Below are 26513 nucleotides of genomic sequence, written 5' to 3'. Positions count from 1 at the left end.
GGGACATTTCAAAAGAGGAAGGGGCAGAGGGTGTGTGGCCAGCCCTTTCCTGGAACAAACAGGGGTCAGTAGAACGCTTTTTTGTAGTCAAAACTGTCATCCTGGTTATTGGGGGGCAGGGGAGGTGTGTGGCCACATGATAATTACAGTTTTAGAGCTGGAAGTTACCTTAAAGTTCACCTGGTCACTCTGACCTACCATGCATGCCCCAGCCCCCACCCCGAATCCATTCAACAAATGGAAACACTCAGAAACAGGGTAGTTCAGTGCCTAAGCTGTAGCAAAGGTCAGAAGCAGAATTAGAGTTCTCCTGAATCTTAGGACTGTGAATATAACTGTCATGCTTCTCAAAAATAAAACAAAAACGAAGAAAAGGAAAATAAAGTCAGTAGATCCTGGATACCGTTCTGGGGCTCAGAGGCGCTGGGCTTCAGGGGAGCCAGCACTGGGGAAGGGGTGATGTATCTCTGGTCCAGATCAGTCAATTCTCCACAGATTTAATTCTGACCAAGGACCATGAGGGAAAAGTGGGTGGGTGGATGGGTGGGTGGGTGTCTCGAAAAAGAAAGTGCTTGTTTTTTAAGGAGACCATGGAAGAGACAACCCATTTTCTGCCATGCGACGTAGGTGGGGTTTGTTTTCGGTGTGTGGGAAGAGGCTTATACAACTTGGCAACACGAACTGAAAGTCATAAAAATCTTTTGACCCTACAGCCCTCCTTCTAGTGTTTTATCCTATAGAATCAAGATATTTAGGAAAGAAAAAAACTACATGTTTAAAGATGTATACTGACTTTTTAATAAAAGCAAAAGATTGGAAATAACCTAAGTAACCAACAATAGGGTGTCAGGAAACGTGAAAGACTTTGAAAGAGCTTCCCTCCCTCCCCATTTACCCATCCACCCTCCACCCTTCTGGGTTGTCTCCACCTTTCACTCTCTTTAAGCTACCTTACAATGACGTACATTGAGGGAAACTGATAATGCAGACGATTCTTGTGCAGAGAAATGCAGATTTCATCCAGTGGAATTTAACTGATTGTGGATACTGGCCAATTTTGCCAGTTTTGTATATATTAAGCAAATTCATTTCAGCATTCCTACTGGACTTATTATTAAAACGTCTTACTGGTTCTCTCATTAATTAATGAGTTAACTAAAGTCTTTAACATGTTCATTTTGTATTTGAGTCATGGTTTTACTTCCTAAAAACATTTGTCCTTTAACAAGGTGGTTAAGGGAAATTCCCTGGCGGTCCAGTGGTTAGGACTTGGCGCTTTCACTGCCGGGGCCCAGGTTCAAACCCTGGTCCGGGAACTAAGATCCTGCAAGCCATGGACAAAAAAAAAAAGGCAGTTAAATTTAGTGTATTCATTTGATTTTATTTACAGCCCTCTTAAGATAGTTATAAAGACCTTACAGCAACAAGAACAAATATTCTTAATCAAAAACATTCAGTGGAGAAAAAACCAGAATGCAAAATTTATACTAGGCTGTGTGACTAAAACTAAAAATGGCAGGTGCCTAGGGCAAGAACTAGAGGGGAAGAAGCAGAAAAAAACTGAAGTCTGATTTGTTAGAGCTGTAGAATCCTGGAGATTTTAAAAAAATCCTGATTTGTTATTTTTCTGTTCTGTTATACATTAAAAGAAACAAAGACTCTGTACCAGTTTCCTCTTGCTCAAATTGCCACTGTAACAAATCGCCACAAACTTAGTGGCTTAAAATAACACAGATTTATCATCTTACAGTTCTGGAGGTCAGAAGTCCAAAATGGCTCTCACAGGGCTAAAATCCAAGTGTTGGCAGGGTTGGTTCTTTCAGGCCCTAGGGGAGGATTCTTCTCCTCACCTTGTCCAGCTCCTAGAGACTGCCAGCATTCCTTGGCTCGTGGCCCCTTCCTCCATCTTCAAAGGCAGCAGCATGGCATCTTCAGATGTCTTTCCGTCCTCACATCTCTGACTCATTTAAGGACCCTTGTGATTACACTAGACCCACCAATGTCATCCATGACAGTCTCCCCACATCAAGGTCCTTAATGTAATGACATCTGCAAAATCTCTTTTGCCATGTAAGGTTCTCACAGGCTCTGGGAATCAGGATGTGTGCATCTTTGGGGCCCATGGTTCTGCCTGTCAGATACCTGACCCTGATCCAGACGATTTCTTTGAACTTTGAAGTTCAGTGAGAACTAAAAGCTTCCCTATGTGTCTGAGTGAAGGAAGACATAGCATTTAAGATTATACTGAAATTAAATTCTGTAACAGGCAACACTATGGTAGAAAAAGCGAAACAACTGTTGCCTCTGGGGGTGGGCTGGGGACTGACTGGGAAAGGGCATAAGGGAACTTTCTGAGATGATTTTCTGTATTTTGATAGGGTTTTAGGGTACAAAAGTGTAAACAAATATTAAATTCTAATGGTATCTATTTAGGGGAAATTGTAGCGATGTCTGCTGTTTATTCTGAAATGTAACATAAAGGGACAGAGGGATGAATAAATATGTGATAAACAGGTGTACAGTAACATGTTTATGGCAGAATCTAGGTGGTGGGTATATGGATATTCATGAGAAAAATCTTTTATTTGTTGCTTGGCAATTTTTATAAAAGAATTTTGGGGAAAATAAGACATAACCCTGAAATGATACTCTGGTGACTTAAATTAATAAAAGGATGGATTTGGAAAATCATTAAGCAAGTCTTTAAACCATCTCTCTATTTAAAATCAAAGGCTCTCAACCAGGGAAATTGTGGAAGGTGTCTAGAAAGGTGTGGGACACCACAATTTTTGGTGTCCGTGACCAGAGGAGGGGAATATGACTAGCATATACAGGGTAGGGCCAGGGAAGCTACTGCAACCAAACCGTCCACGTGACAAAAAGCCTCCACACCAAGTGTCACCAAGGAACACGTATTTAAAACCCAAATCTTCCCCTTCGTAACATTTCATCAATTTGCTGGTAACACATCCCCAAATGGGTGGTGGCTCGGTTCTGCTGCTGGTTGCATCCCCGACTTCTTGGCAACCACAGAGAACCCAGCATAGAACTCTACCCAGACCACACATTTAATGAACATCTGATGGTGGGCAAGGGGGTGGGGCTCCCTGACGACCCTAGCCTGACCTCCACAAAGTTCCCTCCATGGGTGAAGATGCAGATCTACTGCCCCCCATCCCATCTCCCAAGAGGGCAACGGGGAAGGACGTTCCTGCTGCAGTTCTTCTGCTAAGACACAGCCTCCAGCACTGCACCCCCACTGCCATGCCCCAACCCCATCCCCTTGCACCAAAGGGCAGGGGGAGGCACCTGAAAGTAACCACCATCACACAGAGCTGAGAAAAGCCAGCATAAAGCACTTTTATTGCAATAATAAAACTTGAAACTCATATGTAGTGCAGGGGGTGGGGTGGGGTGGGGGTGGGCGAGAAGGCAGCAATTTCTCTCACCAAATCACTACACAGGACAGCAGAGGGTGAGAGGGAGGAAGGAGAAGCCAGGAAACTCTGAGATCAGCAGGGGGAGCTGAGCATCAAAAAACAGGAGATGCTGAAGCTGTGATGACCAGCATCATTTTCTTAAGACAACACTCAGGGATTTGTCATGATGGCTGGGCTTTCATGGGTGTTAAGTGTCTACAAACAGCACCTTCAATTTAACTTTCGATTAAAGTTCTTAAAATTTAGGAAGTGGGGCCTGGATAGCTATGAGATTACAAAAGTCCTAAATATCCATTAGAAAAACCACAGGATGGAAAAAAAAAAAAAAAAAAGCCAGGCCATGAAGAAGGCTTCAGAGGTCCCTGCTGGCCCGGTGACACACACCTGCAGTGTCCAACATCTCAGTGAAAATGATCTGCTTTCAAAAGGCAGAGGGTTAAGGGGAGGGTGGGGGTGGGGCAGTGGAGGCAAAGGCTCTCCCCTTCCCACTTTAGTTTTGGGTAGGGCTTTTAATTCAACCCGAGGACATCTCTCAACTTGGAGAATAATTCGGCCCTCAAAAGCGCCTCAAATCTGCTATGGCTTTGCAGCGCAGCAGCAAGAATGTTTAATATATAATAGATAAAACTTTCATCCAAAAAAAAATAAAATAAAATAAAGATTCTTGCACTCCCCCCAACACCAATTCCTATTCTAAAGTTAACCCATTATTTGTGCTGTTAATACTTGACTAGTACTTAACTGGAAACCTAGATCCAAAGGACTGAAACTCAATCTTCACCCCAAAACGAAAACAAACTAAAATGGGTAACTTGAGGTTTATGGCATATAGTTCAGGTCAACACACATACGAGGAGAAAGGGGAAGAGCAAAGCCGGTGACAGAACACATTCAGTCAGGGAAGATGTTTATACAAAGAGTGTAGTGGAACATCAGGAAAAGCTCCGTACGGACTCGCTGTGCGCATCTGGAGGCGCCAGATCCTTCCATGGCACATCTGTTGGGGACAGAAAGTTGGTGAGTTCCAGCAACTCAGTGCTTTTTGGGTGCAGTAGGGACAGCCACAGGCTGCTGCCACACCAAGTCCCTTCCCTAACAGCTGTGAGGTCTGACTTGGCCCTCGCCCCTTCTGCTCCAGCTGGGGAGGGCCCACTGGGCTCCGGCTGGATTCCCAGGTGAGCAGCCTCTTTCTGCTCACCTTGGTTGTGTTTTTTTAAACCTAAGGTCACATTTCTGTTGCTGAGGATAGCAGGAGAGGCAAAGTCCATCAATGCAGCTGACAATACAGTTTCCCATTATCAATGAGTCTCCAACCTGGCTGCATATAGGAATCACCTGGGGGCTTTAAAAAACCTGAACACTTGGACCCCACTCCCAGTGGTGGCGGTTAACTGGTCTGGGGGGTAGCCTGAGCATCAAGAGAGTCTTTAAAGCTTCCCAGGGGCTTTAATGTGCACAGCCCGAAGCTGGTTTTCCTCATGTTGAACAGACCGAGAAAATGTCTGCAGTCTTCATTCACTCACTCGAACCTGTAACTTTCTGGGTTTGCCCTTGGGCTTTCCCTCAAGACCCTTTCGAGAAGCTCTGAGCTGTGCTTTGGCAGTGTGTGGGGAGGCTTAGGCCAGGGTGACTCATAGCCATTCAGCCCTCTCTCCCCTCTTTCTCCCCTTCCTCTGTCCTTCCAGATTTCCAGAAAGCCTGTTCCCAAATCAGGGTAACTCCAAGGCTTCCTCAAGTACATTATGTTCAAAGGACTCAGCTTTCCAGGGTGAGGACTAGGTGTAGACCTCTGGGCAGAGAGAGGCTCTATAAAGTGTCAGAATTCCCTCCCGGCAGGAATGACAAGTGGAGCAGCCAGCGTCCTCAAACCTGACCAGGCCTGGATGACCCAGGTGTTTAGGGATCAAACCACTGGGAGGAAATAGCTAATAATAAAAAAGGCTCCTCTATTTTAAAAAGTCCATAGTAGGACAAAGGTACTCCATAACAGGCTGGCTGCCACTTGCTACCATTTTCAAACAAAAGCATTCTCACCCAGCCCTTGGCTGTGACCCTCTGGTTCCAGGGGCGGGAGGGGAGCAAATGCAGAGGTCTGGGGCCATGTGGAAAGAAGATGACAGACATTCATGTGTTTTATGATTCTAATACCCACATGAAAAGTTAGACGCCATTAGGATATTGAGTTTGGTTGCCTAGAAATGAGGGTAGAGGAAGGAAAAAAAGGTCCAGGAAGGAGATGCAGAAAAGGGTTCTGTCCTAATTTGCCACTGTCTGGATGTGACCTTGAGTAAGACCTCTCTCTCTCTGGGCCTCAGTCTCCTCACCTGTTGCATAGAAAGGCTTAGGTCCCTAAGAGCCTCTCCTAGACTGAGAGCATCCTTTACACTTCATAAGCATCCTTAGGCCTCACCTTTCAACCCACTGATAACAAGCTGGCCTGCTGTCTGTCCTCGTGTGTCCTGGGCTTGCTCCCCGAGGCAGGTGGCCCAGGTGGTAATGCCTCTTTCATATCCTCTAACAGGCAGTAACCACAGACTGTATGGATGAGGGAGCTGCAGAAACTAGGCAGGGCAAACAAAGTCAGTCATCCCAATCTTACCTCTAAAGAACTAAAATGCTGGCACTAAAAATTTGGCCTATATTTCCAGTTCCCAACTCAGTTTTAGTTTATAGGCTACATATAAAAATACTTAATTTAAACAGCTACCATCAGCTCCCCATCCCCACGAGTTCTTTCAAGAGCACATGCCATTCCTTTCCAAGGTGTACACTTAAAACTGAAAGGATAGCCAATAGAGGAAGAATGTAAAGGGAAAAAAACCCATGGCATTTTTGGTTCTCTCCGATGCTCATCAAACACTGTGCCTGACTTGGGAGGAGCAAAGGGAGTTAAAGGAAGGTCCTTCAGCACTAAGATCCTTACCCAAGAATGGGGAGATCAGGGAGGAGGCCATTCCTGTCATTCCAGTTTTAGAAGCTCCACATCAAAGACAAGAGTGGCATTTGGTGGGATGATGCCTGGGTGCCCAGTGGCGCCATAGGCATAGTCTGGGGAGATAGTCAGCTTGGCTCTCTGACCCACACTCATCTGTGAAAAGAGCAAGGAAGAATGAATGAGCTGAGGCACCCCCCAAATATCTCCTTAAGAAGCAGAGCTGTGGTTACCTGCCAGGACGGTGTGACTAGGACATTCCAGTGACTGCACGGCTGCCTGGGCAGCAGGCACACCCTCTATGGGATGTGGAGGTAGGTGATCAGGCTGGATGAGCCCTATATCTGGCTCCAAGGTAGCCGACAGCAGATAAAATTCCCTCTCGCCTCCCAGAACCATCAGGCTCTCAAGCTTTCTGTCCAGGTCCCACCGATCTGACTCTGGGCAGCCATCACTCTAGAAGTGTCACCACCTAATCCTTCAGTGGCCTGTCACTAGAGGCATCTATACTCTTCAAAAAGGAGTGCTTTGATCAAAACTTTGCTTTAAAAGAAAACACACAGAAAGTAATATTTGAGGCAGTATACTTTTCTATACTTTCTAGATTTATACTTGTACTCAGAAATACAGAAAAACTAAAAAGGACAGTATGATTTTCTGGGGTACAAACTACACTGTACAAAGCAGCATGCTACCAACTGTGTGGAAAAGAGGAAAGTATATATTTATACCTGCCTGTATAAACAGAAAACATCTTTGGAAGGACACAAATAATACCATCATTTCTCTATGGGGAGAACAGAGGGTGGAGGGAAATTTTTCACTTATTAAAATGTATTTGTAGTTTTTCATTTTCTAATCAAATACACAAGCTTAAGTACTTATTTTCTGAACAGTGAACAGGTTCTCTGCTCTATTCCCACCCTTTACCTATCTTTTTTAAGTCTCCATGTGTGCGTTCCTGGCTCTCTGACCCAGAACAAGAGATGGTGACTGAAGAGAAAGCTTCAGGCTTACTTCCTACAGCTCCCTTCAGAAACTGGGACATGTTGGACCAAGGTAGTAAGGATAGTTGAAAGCATATGGCTTAATCTAATAAAATTCAAAACAATCATATCCTTTTACCCAGCAATTCCACTTCCAGAATCTGCTAGCAACCCAAATGCCCACTGCAAAGGGAGTGGTTTCACAGCACATGTGCACCACGGGTTAGCCAACAGAAAGAATACAGTGGCCTTAATTATACTAACATGGAAAGACGTCCAAGACACATCGTTAGATGAAAAAAGCAAGCTGCCAAAATAGTACATGTGGCAGGATTGCAGACCTGTAAACACAGAAAACCAGAACACAACATCAAGAGAATAGGAAAAGGGGCACAAGACAACCTCCCTTCTTCCTGTGCTTTTAACTTAGTTGCTAAATAAATATTCTACAGAGGCATTTAAAAGAAGATGCTCTATGTAGGTCTCAGACCACCCAGACTTCTCACAAGTAACAGAGCTGTGACTGACCCAAAGAACCCTGGGTGCAGGGGGAGACTGGGCATCTCCCCAACACCCCACCATGCCTCACCAAGCCTGGGATGTGAAATAGACTGGTAACACTATCTTGGTGGCAGCTATGGCTCCTAGAACACACAACACAATGATTGTTCCAGTGCTGGAACAGCCACAGAAGATGAGTTGTGGGGTGGACAATGGTTGGCATGGGAGATGGGGGATGGGCTACAGACGCAAGAGCCTGCCAGACTTCTGGGGTGGGAACAGGACGGGACAGAAAGGTATAGTTGAAGAGGTTTCCAAAGGGAAGTAAGCCACAAAGATCCTCTCCTTTTTGTACTGCCAACCCTCAGTCATGCTGGAACAAAAATCTAGACACCTGGGAATAGGATAGCTTAAAGTTTCTGAAAGTTAAGCAGTTTATTTGGAGATAAATCAGTGATATTTTATAGAGGAAGTAGAGCAAAGTGTATTCTGGAAAAGAGAAAGACAAATCCTTCTCTCCACACTGGTTAAATCTCCAATTCTCTTTGGTGAGAGGAAATAGACTAATTTATCCATCGTGGCAGGGCCTATTATAAAGCTCGCTGGGTCTTATGCCACCGTAAACATCCCTTTACCTGGTTAGTGCCAAGAAGAAAATTCCTGGGCTTAGTGGAAGGATAAAATCCAACTGAAATTTGGCAACCCTGGGTCCCCTACTATCTACTGGGAATTTTGAAGAGTTGGCAGAACAAAAGCTGTTTACACAAATTGGGAGGTGAGAGGTGAAGAAACACACTTAAGACAAGCAAAATGACTTTCTCCATGAGTCTGACCTCTCAGAAGTGGTCCGACACAACATGGTCAATAGTAAGACAAACACAAATTAAAATGATACCGAGATAACATTTTTCACTCATTATATTGTCCTGAAGCCAAAAGTTTTTAACAACACACTGTGCTGGAGGGCCTGGGAGGAGCAGGCACCTTCACAGCCCGCTGGTGGCAACTCAGTGTAATCCCCACAGATGGCAACCTGGCAGTAGGTCAAAATCCAGTGCGCACAGCCACTGAACCACTCACTCCACTTTTAAGAATCTGCCTATGGCAACACTTGCACAAATGTAAAATAAAGTCCATTCAAGATTAGTCACTGAAGTATTGTTTACAATATCGAAATACTGGAAATGACCCAAATGGCCATCAATAGGGTACTTGTCAAATAAATTACAGCACACCCAAGGGAATCCAGGGAATCCAGGCATACCTCATTTTACTGTGCTTCACAGATACTGTGTTTTTTACAGATTGAAGGTTTGTGGCAACCCTCTGTTGAGTAAATCTACTGGTGCCATTTTTTCCATAGCATTTGCTCACTTCATGTCTGCCACATTTTGGTAATTCACTCAGTATTTCCAACCTTTTCATTATTATTATTTGGATGGCGATCTGTGATCTTTGATGTTACTACTGCAAAAAGATTATGACTTGTTGAAGGCTCAGATGATGGTTAGCATTTTTGTGCAATAAAGTATTTTTAAATTAAGGTATGTACAGTTGACCCTTGAACAACACGGGTTTGAACTATGTGGGTTCACTTACACGTGAATTTTTTTCAATACTAAATACTACGTGATCCGTGGTTGGCTGAGTCCCTGGATGAGGAACTGCAGACACAGAGGGCCGACTGTAAAGTTATACGTGGATTTTCAACTGTTCAGGGGGCGGGGGAGGGATGCCCCTACCCCCACATTGTTCAAAGGTAAACTGTCCATTGTTTTTTTAGACATGATGCTATTGCACACTTAACAGACTATAGTACAGTGTAAACATAACTTTAATATGCCCTCGGAAACCAAAAACTTCACGTGACTTGTTTTATTGCAAGATTTGCTTTATTGTGGTGGTCTGGAACCGAACCTGCAATATCTCTGAGGTCTGCCTACACTGTGTAGCTCTATGAGGAGGAGAGCTTCCTCCTCTTTTATATCCTGCTATGTAAAGTATCAGATATGGATTAAGTGAAAAAGCAAAGCACAGAACAATGTGTGTGTGTGTCTAAGAGAAAAAAGGGGGGGCACTTAAAGAAATTCTACAAGAAACATTAATAAAAGGAGTTACTTGGGTGACAGAGCTAGGAGTGAAATTTTTCCCACCTATAAACGTAATTTAAGAAATAGACACTAGGAAACACAAAGAAACAACGGAGAGCATACCTGGGCAACCCCTTCTTCCCAGCCTCGGATCACCTCCTGCTTACCCAGCACAAACTTAAAGGGCTTGTTTCTGTCCCGGGAGGAATCGAATTTCTTTCCATCTTCAAGCATCCCTGTGGAAAAGGGCAGTTGTAACATGAGCAACGAGGAGTAATGACATGAGGCAAGTCAGAGTCAGCAGCAGAGTGCCAGTCCCACGGGCCAGCACTGGAGGGCCTGGCAGGGTGTCCTAGGAGGATTTCCTGTGTCCTCAGTGGGCCTCTGAGGAGCTGGGGTAGTCCTTCTACTCCAGGCTTGTGAACGCTCTTCCCCAGCTCCAAGCAGTAAGTTGATACAGAGGCAGGCAGTAGTCTACCTTGTTCTGGAGAATGGGGAAGTGGACACACTCCTAGCAGGAATTCCCAGCACCCTGTGGGTTTCCTCCCAGACAGAGTAACTGTGGGCCCTTTAGGCACACAGAACAGCTCAAAGTCACTCCATGTGCAAGAAGCCATATTCCTTCCTCAATTCATTCGTCACCTTTTACAGAGATGTGGGTAGTGTCAGAACTTAACTGAACTGGAGGATACCAGTTGGTGTCGGAGAATCAGAGAAGTGGCATTGGAAGACACCAAAAACCTTTCACCAGTGAACTGCTAACGACTCTGAACTGTGGGCAGTGTTTCTACTACGAGTCAGAGACTGGGCTAGGCACTCTCCACATATGAACTTATTCAATCCTTCTCACAGCACTGTCCCCATTTCACAGAACGGAGGCAGAGAGAAGTGAACTTGTAAAGCTAGGCTATAAATCCAAAAACCATGTTCATTCTACTATTCCAGCTTCCCAGAAGCGAGACAACCCATAATGGCAACCTCAACTAAATGGGGGCATTCCAGAGATGGAGATGCCAGAGGGTGAGTGCCACGACAAAAGACGAATAGACACCTGCAACTCCTTGCTCAAAAAAGACCATCACATTGGTTTCTCCGGAAGCCAGTATCAGCCAATTGTGATAGCTGTCACTGAGGTCCTGAAAACTCACACCAGGATCCTAGACTGGAAGGGGCCAGCCAGTTGCTGACATGTAACTAACACAAAGCTGATTTCATTGGAGGCGGAGATTGGGCAGCCACCATGGTTCTAAATTAAGCAACACTCAGAAGACCCAGCAAAACACAGAAGTCTGTTGTGTTTGTATGTTTTCAGAGGTGGAGGGAAATCCCAGCCTAAAAAACAATGTCAACACTGGTAGGTGGAATGGGGAAGCAGAGACCAATTGACAGCTTTATCACAGCCACCAGACTTTCTGTATTTTGACAAAATAGGAAACGGGGTGGGGGAGGCGGGAAGGAACTGCTGTCCTAACAGAATAGGAGGGAGAGACAGATGTCCTGGGCGCAGAGTGGGTGCTGACACTGCCTGAAGCCTGGAGCTGAGGGCTGAGAGGGAGACGGGAGGATGGAGATCTACCCATGCCAAGTCAGTGCAGAGCCAGGAACTGGCACCCCAGAACTAACAAGCTGGGGTGTGCATGTAGCTCCTCCTTTACCAGAACACAATCACTACCTGATAAAAGGAATGATAAACGGCAGGACTTGAATAGTTTTTTATAAATGAGAAACTGGGAGAAGACTAGGTCTCCACCTTCCATAATACTACGGACGTTCCCTTTAACCCATTTCAGGTTCTTCATACACTGAACCCACCCCAACTGAACTCAGCCATTAAGGGTGAGAGGAGACTGAAGACCAGAACTAGTCTCTTCCTGGTCTATGCTCTTTAGAGCAGACCCTGAGTAGAGCCCCAGGGCTTCCTGAGCAACCACGGTAGACAGGTAACTACTAGGTGAGGAAGCCACGTGGGAAAGAGCCGAGGATGGGAGGGTGGTCCCTGGCCTCTAAGTCCTGACTATCTGCAAAGGCTGTTTGGACAAAACTCAAAGAGAAAACCTGCCCAGAGGGGCACCTGAAACACAGGCTGTAGCACATTCCAGACCTTTGGAAAACCCAGACGCAGCACCCCCACCCCCCATTCTAACAACATCAAATTTCCAGGAGCAGCAACAGCCTGGCCCAGGAGACGAACTGGAATCAATCCAAGCCTTCCTCCTATGCCAGAGTTGGTGTGAGGTGGCTGTATGGGCCAGTATGGGCACTTGGACCAACTGTGAAATCTACTAGAATCTTGCAGGAAAGACCTGCCTCATTGGTTAAAAAAAGAAACACATCCAGGAGGAAAGCTCCTGCCCTCCCTTCCTGTTGCATGCTGTCATGTAAGGATGTGATGTCTGGAGCCATGGCAGCCACCTTGTAACCACAAAGTCAGCCAGGAACCCCAGAATGGTAGTCCCATTGCTCTGAACCAGCCCCAAACCACCTCCTTTAAGACCTGCATTCTGAGGTGATTAAAAATCTGCTTTGCCTTAAGTCAGATTTCTAGTTACTTGCAACTGAAAGTAACCTAATTGGAATGAGGTAAATATTTTATTTGACATTTACTTAGTACACCCCACTGCAGCGCTGCCATGAGAGAAGTAACAAAGAAATGGAACTCAACAACCCACATCAGTAAGAGCTATCACTGTGACGACAGACCAGTGTGTTATTGCAGGAACCAGTACACACATAAATGTGTATAAATGAAGCAAAATTTACATGTAAGTTACTATGTGGCATGCACTTCTCATTTTTAAAAAGACTGCTGATTTTGACTGCCTAGATTTATTTCATGATACATTAATGGGTTGCAACTCACAGTTTAAAAAAATACAGTATACCTACAAAAGAATTATACTATTTCCTACCAAATTTGAACATGCACCCAATCAGAGCAAGATCGTATTTTAACTGCAATAAAAACCACTGGGTACTGAGACAGACTCCCTACACTTTCCTTTTATTCCTGATCAAACGTATTGCCAAGCAACTTCTAGATGTTACATGCATCCATCCTGCTTTGCCTGAAGGTGAGATGTTTCAACTGTCTGACTGGTACCAGGCTGGAGGCACAGGTGAGACTCAGCCTCTACCTGCTGCTGAGCCAAACTGGAGAAGTGGATGCTCTTCAGTGCAGAGACTGTGGGTCTGGGAAAATGTCCCCCTTAAGCTTTTCTGGGACACTGAGGGGCAAAAAGAAAACATTAAAGCCAAGATACAGGATTTCTAAGTAAAGGGGCTTTAAGCAGGAGCTTTGCCAAGGATCCTTATTCTCCTACCCTATTTCAGATGAGCTGTTGTCCCTGGGAAGAGGACATGAGCCTCTCTCCAGAACTTGAGAGCATGGTCATCCTCTGTCAATCTCACCTACTTCCTCGGAGAAGAAATCTTCACAGTGACGGTTAGGTGGTGGTGTTGGTAATGGGTTCCTTATATGTGAAGAGGGAATTTCCTATAATCTAAGTCCAAAGGGTAAACGATATCCAAAGATCTGAGCAGGATGTCACACAACTGGCAAAGGCTAAAGGGGCCAGGAGGTGCTAGAAAAAAGACTTCTCCAACGCGGAGGAAGAGACCACCTTCTATATGGCTATAATTTGCAGGGTGAGGAAGGAGGTGATGCAAGAGAGGAAGCAATGTCCATTAAGAAGCAGGAATGAATGTGCATACAATGCTTTCTGGAGTGGGAATTAGGTTTGTCGGTACTGAATGCAGAACGTAAGAGAAGCTGTAACATCAAAACCAGTAGTTTTGGCCAAGATGGAGGAAAAGGGATCAGATTTACCCTCCTAACTAAACAACCAAAAATTAAAACAAAAACAAAAAGACAACAAACTAACAAAAGAAAATAAGCGAAATGAAATGAAAAGAAGAGAGAGAAACAACCCTGACAATAGTTAAACACTTAAGACACTGGACACTGCAATGAAAAACTGTGATCCCTGAGAGATGGGAAACTAACAAGGCGAGCCCTATGACTGCCCCAGCTTATATCCTTGGGAGTTTCCAGGGAGAAGAAAGTGGGACGGAGCTCAAGCCCACAGGACAAGTACCAGGGAGGAGAGAGCTGTAGAGGAAGACCCCCAGAGGTATACAGAGGGTCCCCCTTGGGTATTCGGTATAGTAAGTACTAATCAATGCATGTGTTTGAGGAAGCTTCTCAAGGCCTGGAAGAGCATCCAAAGGTTTAGAAGAAACAGTGCTCAGACCTTACACAGGGCTGGGATCAGTGTCTGTTCCCATCAGCCAGACTGAAGAAAGTAATGGTTCATGAGGCACTGGGTAGGAAACCCAGGAAGATATTGCCTCATCAGTGAGGAATAATCAGCCCCAAACTGAGCACTGCTCGGGAGCCCCCTAACAAATCGTAAAAGCAAGACCCCAGGGACTTCCCTGATAGGCCAGTGATTAAGACTCCGTGCTTCCACTGAATGGGGCATGAGTTTGATCCCTGATGGGGAACTAAGATCCCGCATGCCGCGTGGTGCGGCCAAAAAATGAAGGAAGAAAGGAAGAATTAAAAAAAAAAAAAAAAAAAAAGCAAGACCCCAAAGGATCAAACTATTTCCAAGTAACTTAAGTGTTTCCCAGTACAAAGCTCAAGAATATTTTTAGGAATAAAAATATGCAGCACCCCAAAACATAAAATTCACAACGTCTAGCATCCAAAGATTACCAAGCATGCAAAGAGGCAGGAAAACACAACCCACAATGCAACTAATCAATTAATTGAAAACAACTCAGAACGGATACAGAGGTTAGAATTAGCAGAGAAGGACAATAAGATTTAAGTCAAACTTCCAAGGATGAAAACTACAATGCCTGAGATGAAAACTACAGTGGGCTTTTAGAACAACTGGATATCCGTAGGCAAAAAGTAAAAACCTGGATCAACTTCACATCATAATCAAATACAAACTAAAAATCAACTCTAAATGAACACTATAAAACTTCTAGATGAAAACATAGGGAAATAATCTTTGTGACTGTGGGTTAGGCAAAGATTTCTTAGATATGAGGTTAAAAAGCACAATCCATAAAGGATAAAATGAACTTCATCAAAAATGAAAACTTCTTCACTTTAAAAAATACTTTTAAGAGAATGAAAAGTCAAGCCACAGACTGGGAGAAAATCTTTATGAAGCATGTATCTCATAAAGGACTTGTTTCCAGAATATATAAAGAGCCCTCAAAACTCAACAAGAAAACAACTTAATCAAAAAAGGGCAAAAGATTTGAATAGATTTCACTGAAAAAGATAAAGAAATGGCAAGTAAGCACATGAAGATGTTCAACCTTATCATCATTACAAAAACGCAAGTTAAAACCACTAGGAGGTATGACTACTACCGATTAGAATGAGTACAACTAAGAAGACTCATCATATCATGTATGTACTGGTGAGGATGTGGAGGAACTGGAATTCTCACACATGGCTGGTGGCAACTTAAAACAGAACAACCACTTTGTAAAACAGTTTGGCCGTTTAAGTTAAACATACACCTCCCATCTGACCCAGCCATTCTACTCCTGGATATTTAGAGAAATGACACTTATGGCTATACAAAAAGACTTATATACACAAACATTCACAGCAGACTTACCTGTAACAGCCAATAATTGGAACAACCCAAACATCTGCCAACTGATGAACAGATAACCAAATATATCCATACAACAGAAAATTATTTGGCATTAAAAACGAATGAATTATTGAGTGCAAGAAGCCAGACAAAACAGTACATACTATATAATTCCACTTATATAAAACTTCAGAAAAATGCAAACTGACCTATGCTGACAGAAAAGCATATCAGGGGTTGTTGGCGATGGGAAGAAGGGGGAGGTTTCAAAGAGGAACAAAGAAACATACCAAAACGTATGAAGCTGTACACGCTAAGTAGCAGCAGTTTACTGCATGTCAATTATGCCTCTGTAAAACTTATTTTAAAAAAACAGGGAGAAAGGGAAAAAAGTGAGATTTACTAAAATCCTACATATGTTTACCTCCTATACCCAACCTGGCAGTGGATGGCAGGTGCTTCCTCTGTCTGGGAAGGAGCAGGTAAAGCAGGCAGCAAGTCAAGCCTCAGCAGTTGTTCCCATTTTAACTCTGGACATCTCCGTGCCAGGACCTGGAGCCCTTGAACAGTGAAACCACCTGCCAAGATAGCACTGTAATTTCCTAGAGAAAGCACGCTCTGCTGAGAGAAGGCAACTGAGGTTACAGTTCAGACGTGACAGCCACTCTTAGCAAAAACCTGGATCACCAGCATGACCTTCTATCTGCAGAACTGACTGATTCCACTTCTGATTCCACACAAATCTATACCTCATGACCCAGAAATTGCCTAGGATAGCCAAGTATTCTCGATTTCAAGAATTCTTGTCTCTCCTGACTGAACGCAGCTCAAGGTCACAGACCGGGACTCAGAGTTCTATGTCCCTGTGGCACTCAGCTCAACCCCTGGCACTTACAACACTGGCACTCATGAGCACTTTTCAATTTGCTTCATTTGCATGATTTTTAAGAACTAGCAGGACAAGCGTGAGGCTTCCATTTCTGGACGTCTTCCCTATATGGTGAGAAGAATCTGAGGGGTAGTCCCAGAATGGCCGTTTTTACTTTTGGCACTTTTAAATTACTAGTCAGGAAGAAAAATGTGAAAATTTGGGGGGTCTCCAGTTAAATGCACAAGGTCATGAAAAGAGTGAAAGCTATGGCTGCCTGAGGGACTGTTAAAGCAGCCTCTGGCTGGAAGGCAGTTGACATCACCTTCGCCTGGGTCTCCTCCCAAACTGTTTTAGCTGTTCTTTGGGGGAAGAACTGGACTCAAATCCCTGGAGAGGGAGCAGGAGGGCTTTAAAAAAACAGAGAGCGCGTGCGCATGAGCGTGGGGAAGTCTCCAGGTCCTCTCCCCCCAGCACTCCTCCCACGGCTCGGCTCTTTCTGCTGCTCATCTGTTAGGGAGGGTTCTTTCTTGCTCCAAATGAACCAGCAGAGGCAGACGTGGCCAGCAGCTCCTGTGCAAAGGTCCCTCGGACTGTGTCTCTGATGCTCAGCCCATGTCATAGAAGCAGTGGTTAAGACCCCAGGCCAGGGAATTCCCTGCCTGTCCAGTGGTTAGGACTCCAGGCTCTCATTGCTCTCTTATTCATGTCCAATGTTTGCTTATTAATCCTATTTTTTCTGTTTTCCAGAAAACACAGAGGCAGGAGCTGTCAGGTACAATGGTTAAAGGCATGAATCCTGGAGGCTGGCTCCAGATTACTACAGTAAGTCCCTGCTGGTCTCCCTGTTTCTGCCCTTGCTCTCCTACAGTTTAAATTTGACATGGCAGCCAGAGTGACATTCTTTTAAAATACAGGTCAGACCCTATTACCCTTGTGTTCAAAACCCTCCCCTAGTTCATTTCACTCAGAATAGAAGCTGAAGTCCTTATGTCTCTCATTGCCAAGGGCCCGGGTTGGATCCCTGGTCAGGGAACTAATATCCCACATGCTGCGCAGCCAAAAAGTAGAAGAAAATTTAAAAATAAAAAATAAATAAATAAATAATAAAATAAACAAAAAAAATGTTAAAAAAAAAAAAAAAGACAAGACCCAAGGAGCACCCCTAGCTTATCATTTCACTTACAATCCAACAGAAAAGGAGCCACCTCTCGGGCACCCTGCTTTGTGGAAGGAACAGTCCGCAAACACCCTCTACCGGGTAAAGGAAGATGACTTAAGAAGGCACTGAAGCTATGGCCTCACCACTTGTTGTAGTTAAAGCTCATGACTCACAATGTGGTTTTCAGTAGCTGATGAATTTCTGCAGGTGGTTTTCACAGGCAGCATTCTACAGGGCCCCAAATATGGCAAGTTTTAAAACTAAAAAACAAAAAACCCAAACCTAAACCAAACAATGACAACAACAACAAAACAGAATATCCCAAACCCCAAACTTCCCAAACTATATTAAAATTCTTGCCACTTTACAGTTGGGAGACAGAGAAAGGACTTCTACTTTTAACTCAATACCAGGTAGTTTCTTGAGTACAAAAAAGTGCAATGGTTGAATGGTGGTGGGGGAACCAAACTGAAAATCACCAATTTTCTGAAGATTTGCCTTTGAAGCTACTTGGAACATCCCCAAATGGATGTACTGACCTAGGCACAGATGGGCACACTGACCTAGGCTGAGCTGCCTCCCTTCCTCCTTACTATATACAGAAGCTCTCTCAACTACCGTTTACTGAGCTGCCTGGCCAGAGACTCTTATAGAAACCACAGCCTGCACAGCCTCGGGCTGTGAAAGCTCCTTCATGCCCCAGTCTCTAGCTCATCCTCACTCCATCTTTCCCATGTGAGTTTTATGCTTTCCAAGGGTCAATCAGCTATGTTTATTCCCAAATCCATTTATGTCAGTTATACTTACTGAAGATAGATAATATAACTAAATAGTGTGTAAATAAATGAAATATGAGTGTGAACAGAAAAAGTACAGTCCTAGCTGATATTTTGGAAATACTCAATAAGGCAATTCACTAAAAAATATTGCTAGTGAATAACTGTGTGTGGATGAGACTAAATGTATGTTCAGAGAAAGAAGTCTTAAAAACCTGGAAAGGTTTGGCACTTAGATGACCTCACAACAGTCCTTGCTCTACTTTAAAGAAGCCAAAATTAGTTTTTGCAAGAACCTTGATAGGAAACTCCACCAGAAGACCCACCCTAAAAGAAAGACACGGCCCTTTAGTAAATGATTTATGTTTGGATTTAAATAAAATGTTTAGAGGAACCAAGTCACTTTTATGATTAAAATATCAACTATCCCCTTGTCCCAATCATGATGGGTGAGATTCTACACAATGAGGCATTAATTCAAAGCTTATGCCTTTGTTCCACTTCCAGGCCTCTGCAGTTGAACTCAGGGTAGCCTTCCTGAACTGGAATTCTGAGAACCCCATGCACATGCTATGATCACAAGTCAAATTCCGACCCAAAGAGAGAACCAGCTTCTGCTTCCCCATCACACAAAGTGCAAGAACATTTCTTATCTGTTTTCTGAAAATGCTTCTAACCTTTGGTTAAATTGCTTTAGGTTCCATGACCAAAAGTGTATTTTCAAAGGAGGGCCCATGCACAGAATTGCAGGATGCAAACCAGAATGCAAGCTCTGGTGGGCATGCCTTTCCATTTTCTATTTTATCACAATATAAGAAGACTGCCACATTATGTCTCATAGGGGTAGGGAAGAGATGCACAAAAGGAAACACTACTTAACAGTGGCTATCTGGAAATGGTAGAAATATGCATGATCTTGAATTTTTTCTTTTTTCTGTTTTCTAGAAAACACAGAGGCAGGAGCTGTCAGGTACGATGGTTCAAGGCATGAATCCTGGAGGCTGGCTTCAGATTATTACAGTAAGTCCCTGCTGGTCTCCCTGTTTCTGCCCTTGCTCTCCTACAGTTTAAATTTGACATGGCAGCCAGAGTGACATTCTTTTAAAATACAGGTCAGACCGTATTACCCTTGTGTTCAAAACCCTCCCCTAGTTCATTTCACTCAGAATAGAAGCTGAAGTCCTTAAAATGGCCTACAAGGCCCTGTAGGAGCTGCCACCCCACAGCACCACCTCTCTGACTTCATCTCTGATTCCTCTCACACTTCTCCACTCGAGAACACTGTTTTCTTATGTTCTGTATACACACACCAGGAATACTCCCACCATAGGGCCTCTGAGCTTGCTGTTTCCTCTGCCTAAAATGCTCTTACCCAGTCACACGGATTACTCCCTTACCTCCTTCAGGTCTTTGTTCAAATGTCACCTTCATTGTTCTATCTAAAGTTTCAACCTTCTCCTGTTCCCTCAGCACTACTGGCTGATGTCCAATGTTTGCTTATTAATCCTATTTATCATCTGTCTTTCCCATTACAGTTTAAGATCTATGAAGGCAGGGACTCTGTCTTCTTCACGCCTATATTCCTGGTTCCCAGAACAGTGCCTTGCATATAACAGATGGTCAACAACACTTGTAGAAAAATCAAAGGCACCTTTGCCCCTACCAGGCCTTGCACACACTTGGCAAGCCCCTGAGCCACACACATCCAAGACCACGTCGCACTTCTAGCCCCAAGTGTGGGCTGCTCAAGGCACTTCCCTTATAATGTTAAGCACAAGGGAAGGCACTCCCTACAACGTAGGCACCTCCAGGGCAAGGTTGAGGCTTCCCCCCCTGCCCAGCTCCTAATACATTTGTTGAATGACTGAGGGAAAGGTTTGGTGTGCTGACCTGTGTGTGTGGGTGAGAGAGGAAGGAGTGGTTACAACTGTATCAATCCACAGGGATTGGGCAAAGTCCAAAATGTTGTAAATATTCTCTTTCTTATTCTAACCCAAAGGCAACAGAAGTATGATACCAATCATAACAGGAACGTGGGCTTTCCACACTCCAGCTGGAGTCTAATGCCAGGTCCTAACTGACCACTCAAAATGGTCACTGAGTACCTACTCCACGCCAGGCACCAACGGGGAGAGAACCTGGAGAACACCACTTGTGTGGGTCTGGCCTCCTGCAGCCTGCCGTCTCCTGAGGAAAGGGCAGATGTAACTACACACAGCCTGACTGTGGGGAAAGCAAAGGACGGGAGCCTTGCTGGAGACAGAGGCGTGAGTGTGTGTGCATGTGTGAAGACACACATTAGTCAAGGGTCAGGGGAGACCCACTGAGGGGGTGTCACTTAAGCTGCAAGAAGAGCCTGCCACGTGGTGGGAAGTGGGGGCAGTGTGGCTGCACCTAAGCACAGGGGCAGAGACCTTCCTGGGGGGAAAGCTTGGTGTGTTTGGGGAACTGAATGCAGGCCAGGATGGCCTGAGCTCCTGGGAAGGGAAAAGTAAAGGCAATGAGAGCAGAGACAGCAGCATCCAGGAGCTGATTATTCCCCCTTTTCTCTCCCTTTCCTCCTCCTGCTCTTTATACTGCTAGAATTTATCAGGCCAAAGTTAAAGGGGCCTGAGAGAAGAAATGCAAGGACTCAGTTGAGTTCCTCAGTAGGTAAAAAAAAAATAGGAAAAACAGAAATATGAATCAACAAGTACTGCCATGAGCACCAAAGGGAGAACTGGATAATACATGCCTAAGTTATCCAAAACACCCCTGGCCTTTTCCATGGGAAATAGCAGGTGACAGTACTATTTTTAAAGAAAACTCCAAGGCAGACAAATGAGTTTATAGATACAATGAACTCAATCAGTACTTTATAAAAATCAGTTTTTAACCACCAAACATGTTCAAGTTAAAATTTTTATGGTATAAATTATACCCAATAAAGTTGTTAATGAAAAAAAAAAAGTCTATGAGACCCACTGAAAGGAACCAGAGCTCTTTGCAGAGGTGACTGATGCCAGTATCAGAGAAGTAAAACAAGGAAATGATTAAAAATAGTGGGAGCATGTCAAAAAGGTACTGGAGCCTGCCTGAAGGGGCTCCTACTGGCCAATTTTGGGGCAATGTGAGCACCAAAAAGAATAATGAATATCTATGATTTTAAGGCTCCAAGTAAAATATGAGCTCCTAGTATACTAAAAACAAACAAACAAACAGAGGGGGGAAGTCCCTTGTCACCATGGGGGATGACTATAAAGCCAACTCCTGGCCTTGGTGATTGGTGATTAAAGAATTAAGTTTTACCCTGTGTAATAGTAGAATGGTAGTTAATAAATGTAGAAGATATGAAGAAAAAATTTTAAATTACCACTTTGTAAATGCCAATGAAATAGTTTCTTCTGGTAAGAATCATCAATTGATGTAAAACCCAGTAGGTGAAAGGTTGATGAGAAGCAGAGCACATGGAGGATGTCCAAGCACTTCACAGACCGCCCACTAATTGCAAAGGGTAAAATGCACCTTCATAAAAAAGATCAAATTTAGCATTACAAATAGTGATGTTCCCCACGGTGTGCTGAGTACAAAGTGCACAACATTCTGTAAGAAGTCTTCACGTTAAAATGTTTTAACCAGAAACTATTTAGACATTTCAACTCCTAGTTTACTGGAAATCAAGGCAGTGGAAGGAGTTAGACAACAGCCAAGAGAAAACAATGAGACAGACATGGGGTATTCTATAAGATAATAAGCCTTCTCTCTTTGGAAAAGGAGTGTGAGGTATAAAGACTCTTCTAGATTGTTACTATAGACATAATACCCAACTGAACCTCAACTGAATTCTGGTTTTCACTTTGAAGACAACTGGGGTAGATTCAATATGAATTTGGCTTTAGATACTACTGAATCATTTAAAATTTTCTCAGATGTGACCAGTAGCAGGATAGGGAGAATACTCTCATTCTTACAGCATGCTCAAGAACTTAGAGGAGAAGTATCATGATGTCTCCAACTTACATGGCTCAGCAAAAAACCCGACATAGATATCTACCTACATATACCTATAAGTAGACAGAAATGGCAAATATGACAAAATGTCAACCATCGTGGAATCTAGGTAGTGAGCACATGGTATTTAATATTCTTTTTTTTTTTTTTTTTTTTTTTGTGGTACGCGGGCCTCTCACTGGTGTGGCCTCTCCCGTTGCGGAGCACAGGCTCCGGACGCGCAGGCCCAGCGGCCACGGCTCACGGGCCCAGCCGCTCCGCGGCACGTGGGATCCTCCCGCACCGGAGCACGAACCCGTGTCCCCTGCATTGGCAGGCGGACTCCCAACCACTGCGCCACTAGCGAAGACCTATTATTCTTTTTTGATTTTTCTCTATGTCTGACAACTTCACAAATAAGAGTTGCACGTAGATGCAACAATACTATGAGGTCTTTGGTTCACTTAAAGTGAGCCTTCTTCTGCTCTCACCTGTGGAAGAAGAGAGCTCGGCATCCGTGTGATTCTGTTTTTTGGTAATCACAGTCCCAGAGGAAAGAAAATAATGCTTCCATAGCAAGGTCTATTTTCAAAATGTTAAAATCCAGTTATGTTAAGGAAACTTGAGGAGAAAAAGGACTGACACCTTAACTTGCTCACACAGCCAAGCTGATGTAGCCCAACCCTGCCCCTCTCATACCCACCAAGAAACAACAACAAACACTAAAAACCTCCCTTGGTCCCCAAATTGAAGAGAACAACTGCAGCTTTCTTAGCCAGTATATTCTGTAGGCAACGTGTAGGCCTGTTTTGAGGTGAATCCTCACTCAGATTCATCTCTTTTTTATAATTACCTATTTCCCCATCTGTGAAATGGAAGGGTGATAAGGTCTCAGCCTATCCAACTCTGCCAATGCTAAACTGCAGGGACAATACACCACTTAGCGCCTAAGACGCAGGGACCTTTAATGAGATTATGTGCAATAACAGCGTCACTGTTGCTGCTGCCCATCCCAGAATGCACCTGCCCCCAGCAACTCCTCATAGCAGGCACTGTTACTCCCATTTTACAGATGGCACATGGAAGCTAAGAAAAGCGGATCAATTCACCCAAGCTAAGATCTGAACCCAGCAAAGGACTCACATCTTCTTTGGGGATCACTGTCCACCTGGTACAACCTCTGCACACTCTATACACCCAGGACACAACCGGGGCCCTGTTTCTGCACTTGCCACCAAGAGCCCACATAGTAGCCAGAATGCAGTGTGTCCTGTTAAAGCCCAAATCAGCTCACGACCCTCTAATGGTTCACCTCAGAGAGAAAGCCAGTGTTTTGATAATAACCTACAAGGCCCCACCATCACCTCATCTCCTGCCACTTTCTCCCTCACACAATGCACTCCAGCCATGCTGGCCTCCTCACTGTCGCTCTCATACACCAAGCATGCTCCAGCCTCAGGGCCTCTGCAGTAGCTCCTCCCTTTGCCTGGAACACTCTTCCCTAGACAGCCACACTGCTCACTCCCCAGCTTCCTTCGGGCAAATATTAACATGTCATTTTGTCAGAGGCCTCTTCCAACCACCCTCACTAAAAGCAGCAAATCCCCTTCCCAGGTCCTCTGCTTTAATCTCTCTCCACAGAGCTTCTCACCACCTGAGGTGTCACACCTTCGTGCTATTACTCTCATCCCCACCAGATCAGGTCTTTGTTTAGTTCACTGGCTGTGTCCCTGTGCCTGGCTGGTTTCTGTTGCTCAATCTGCTATAGGAAGGAAAAGGGTCCTGTTGTGGCCCCGCCCAAACAGTTACAGCCTGTCTGCCTGAAGCCGCCACACATCGCAGAATCCATCTGAGCAGTCTCTGCTAGGGGCGAGCCTTCCTCCAGACATCAGATCATCAGCCAAGAAACACCCAGCAGGGGAGTGGGTGGAGTAAAGCAGAGGAGAGGGGAGACAGAGGCTAAAGAAAAGCAAGGGGCTGGGCTGGGGAGGGGGGCTGCAGGAAAGGGACCACACTTGCCCTGGGAGCTGCATCGTCCCTCCAAGTGGACCTCCTGAGGAGATGAAGCCAAGAGACCCTTGGTTTTCCTCAGTCAGAAGCCAGGCTATAGACACCTTAAACCCGATCCCAAGGACAAGATGTCAACTATAAAAACAGAATTCTTCAATCTGCTTGAGGCTGCTCTGACAATGGCAGGCATGTGGCCTCCTGATGTGAGTAAAAGGGACGTAAGCCTAGCTGTGTGTCAGGACAAGCTCAACTATAAAGATGACGAAGCTACCGGAGGCAAGGAGAGAGCCATGAGGATCCACTTGATCCTCAAGGCACATATCTGGCAGATCACCATTCCACCTCCTTCCTCCCACCTCAATGCCTGCCTGTCATGCTACTAGGAGGTGCTTGGCTGGTGACAGTACAGTTTGCATTTTCCCTTCTGGCACTACGATGAGGCGGCACAGGCCTTTTTTGGGGCGGTGCCCATGCTGTGCTCTGCTAGAGGCCACAGAAGGTATCAGAGGGAGCCCAGAGAGTAGCATCCAGGATACAACTGGCAGCCACCAGTAGCATTTAAAACATCCATGTGGTCAAAGTCAGTCTGTGATGATCACATCTCTGGTGATTGAGAGAAGATTTTGGCTTCCTTACTTCCAATGCTGATTCTTAGAAGCTGCCCCCAAATCAGCTGTAGCAGACACCTGACCAGAGCGGACTGGATCTAGAGTATTCACCCGACCTGAACCTGGGTCAATGAGATTCTCCCTCCTAGGAACTGTAACCACTGGAGCCACACAGCCAAGCAATCTGAGCTAGATCTGCAAAAGAAGACAGAAACGGGGCACGGGGGTGGGAGGAGGCTGGGTGGGCAGGCAGGAACGTCCACCATCTACAACTTGGGAGAAGCAGGAAAACAGAGAGCTGTAACAGGAGACTACTGAGGCAGGCAGGTAGAGAAAAACACAGATGAAAAGTAGGAGCATCATGAGAATTTCTCCGTTCTCGAGGTCCAGTGGGCCTCTTGCCTTTGAGGACCCCCAGATTTTTATGATACTCCCCACCATGTTCCCTCGAGATGGATTCTGTTCCCAGTGCCTTAAAAGCCATAACTGCTCTAGATGAAATCTCAAAGCGCCTACCCATTCCTCTCACGCCCCCACAGGTCTCAAATGGGTTCTTTCTGGGAGGCTGGTGGCAAAGACCCACAGGAACAAAGCCGCCTGCCCAAGAACAGCCTATTCTGTGAGTGTGAGAGGCAGAGCTGGCTTCTCACCAGGGCGTCTCTGTAGGGCTTATCAAAAATGAAATAAAAAAGAAAGCTTTTGTCCTAATGCATGCCAGGGTCCTGCTGCTGTTCTGGGAACGTGTGGGTGGGTGCCGCCCTCGAGGAAAACACAGACTTGGAGAAGAGGCAATGGGAGCCCTGATGGTGCTCTGGGTCCCACGACCATCTGTTCTCTTAGGAAAAGGCTCCAGACATGCTGTGCGGGGACACTTCACCAAGAGGCACAGTGAAATGTTGTTCTGCCTACATGTGGGTGTCCAGTCCTACCATCAGCACCAGAAGATGGGTGATTCAAGGACAAGAGGCACAGACTTGGGAGTGGGACAGGTGTAGCCAATTATCCTAATGTGTCTACCTACAAACTGGGGGAAGGGGTCAGAAGTCACCTCATCATCTCTCTGAGTCCCAGTCTCTGCCCCAGTTGTCTGTGGGAACTGAATGAACTGCCCACTCACCCAGCACTGTAAAAGGCAACTGTTACCCTTCTCATCCTGCAGATCAAAAACAACCAAACTGGCAGGTTCTCCTCCAGCGGACCTCCTAGGTGCTGACTGTGGTCCACAAAGACAGCCATTTAAAACATCAAAACCACTTTCCAGCTTCGTTTGCAGGCACGAGATCTTCCCGTGAAGACAGGTTTCAGTACCTCCTCCTTTGGTAGCCTTTTTAAAAGTTCAAGTCCCTAACTCCCTCCACCCCCGGCCCCCTTTTCTACACATGGAGAAGGGCCAGAGAAATAAAAAAGCCAGAGAAATAAAAGAGCACGGGAGGAGGGAATGTTAGTTGCTTTTTTTTTCCTTCCCAAAGAAAGTCATTTCCCTCAACAGGGGGCTCCCCCCATGATCTGGAAGAGAAGGGTAGAGCTAATCCCTGAGCAGCGGGGTC

General features: G+C 45.0%; 1 protein-coding gene across 1 annotated transcript in view; it reads right to left on the bottom strand.

Annotated features, from left to right (window-relative positions):
- Positions 1 to 3336: 3336 nt before the first annotated feature.
- Positions 3337 to 26513, bottom strand: part of FKBP1A (FKBP prolyl isomerase 1A) — a 24442-nt gene continuing 1265 nt past the window's right edge. The window contains exons 3-5 of the mRNA XM_070043648.1: positions 10073 to 10185; positions 6364 to 6528; positions 3337 to 4437 (exon numbers count right to left, since the gene is read on the bottom strand). Coding sequence (XP_069899749.1) covers positions 6400 to 6528; positions 10073 to 10185 — 242 coding nt within the window. The 3' untranslated portion in view covers positions 3337 to 4437; positions 6364 to 6399. The remainder of the gene's footprint in view (positions 4438 to 6363; positions 6529 to 10072; positions 10186 to 26513) is intronic.

This window comes from Globicephala melas, chromosome 15, assembly GCF_963455315.2.
Source record: "Globicephala melas chromosome 15, mGloMel1.2, whole genome shotgun sequence".
Classification (NCBI taxonomy): domain Eukaryota; kingdom Metazoa; phylum Chordata; class Mammalia; order Artiodactyla; family Delphinidae; genus Globicephala; species Globicephala melas.
The sequence above is the reverse complement of the archived record's forward strand: the minus strand, read 5'-3'. Positions and strand labels throughout refer to the sequence as shown.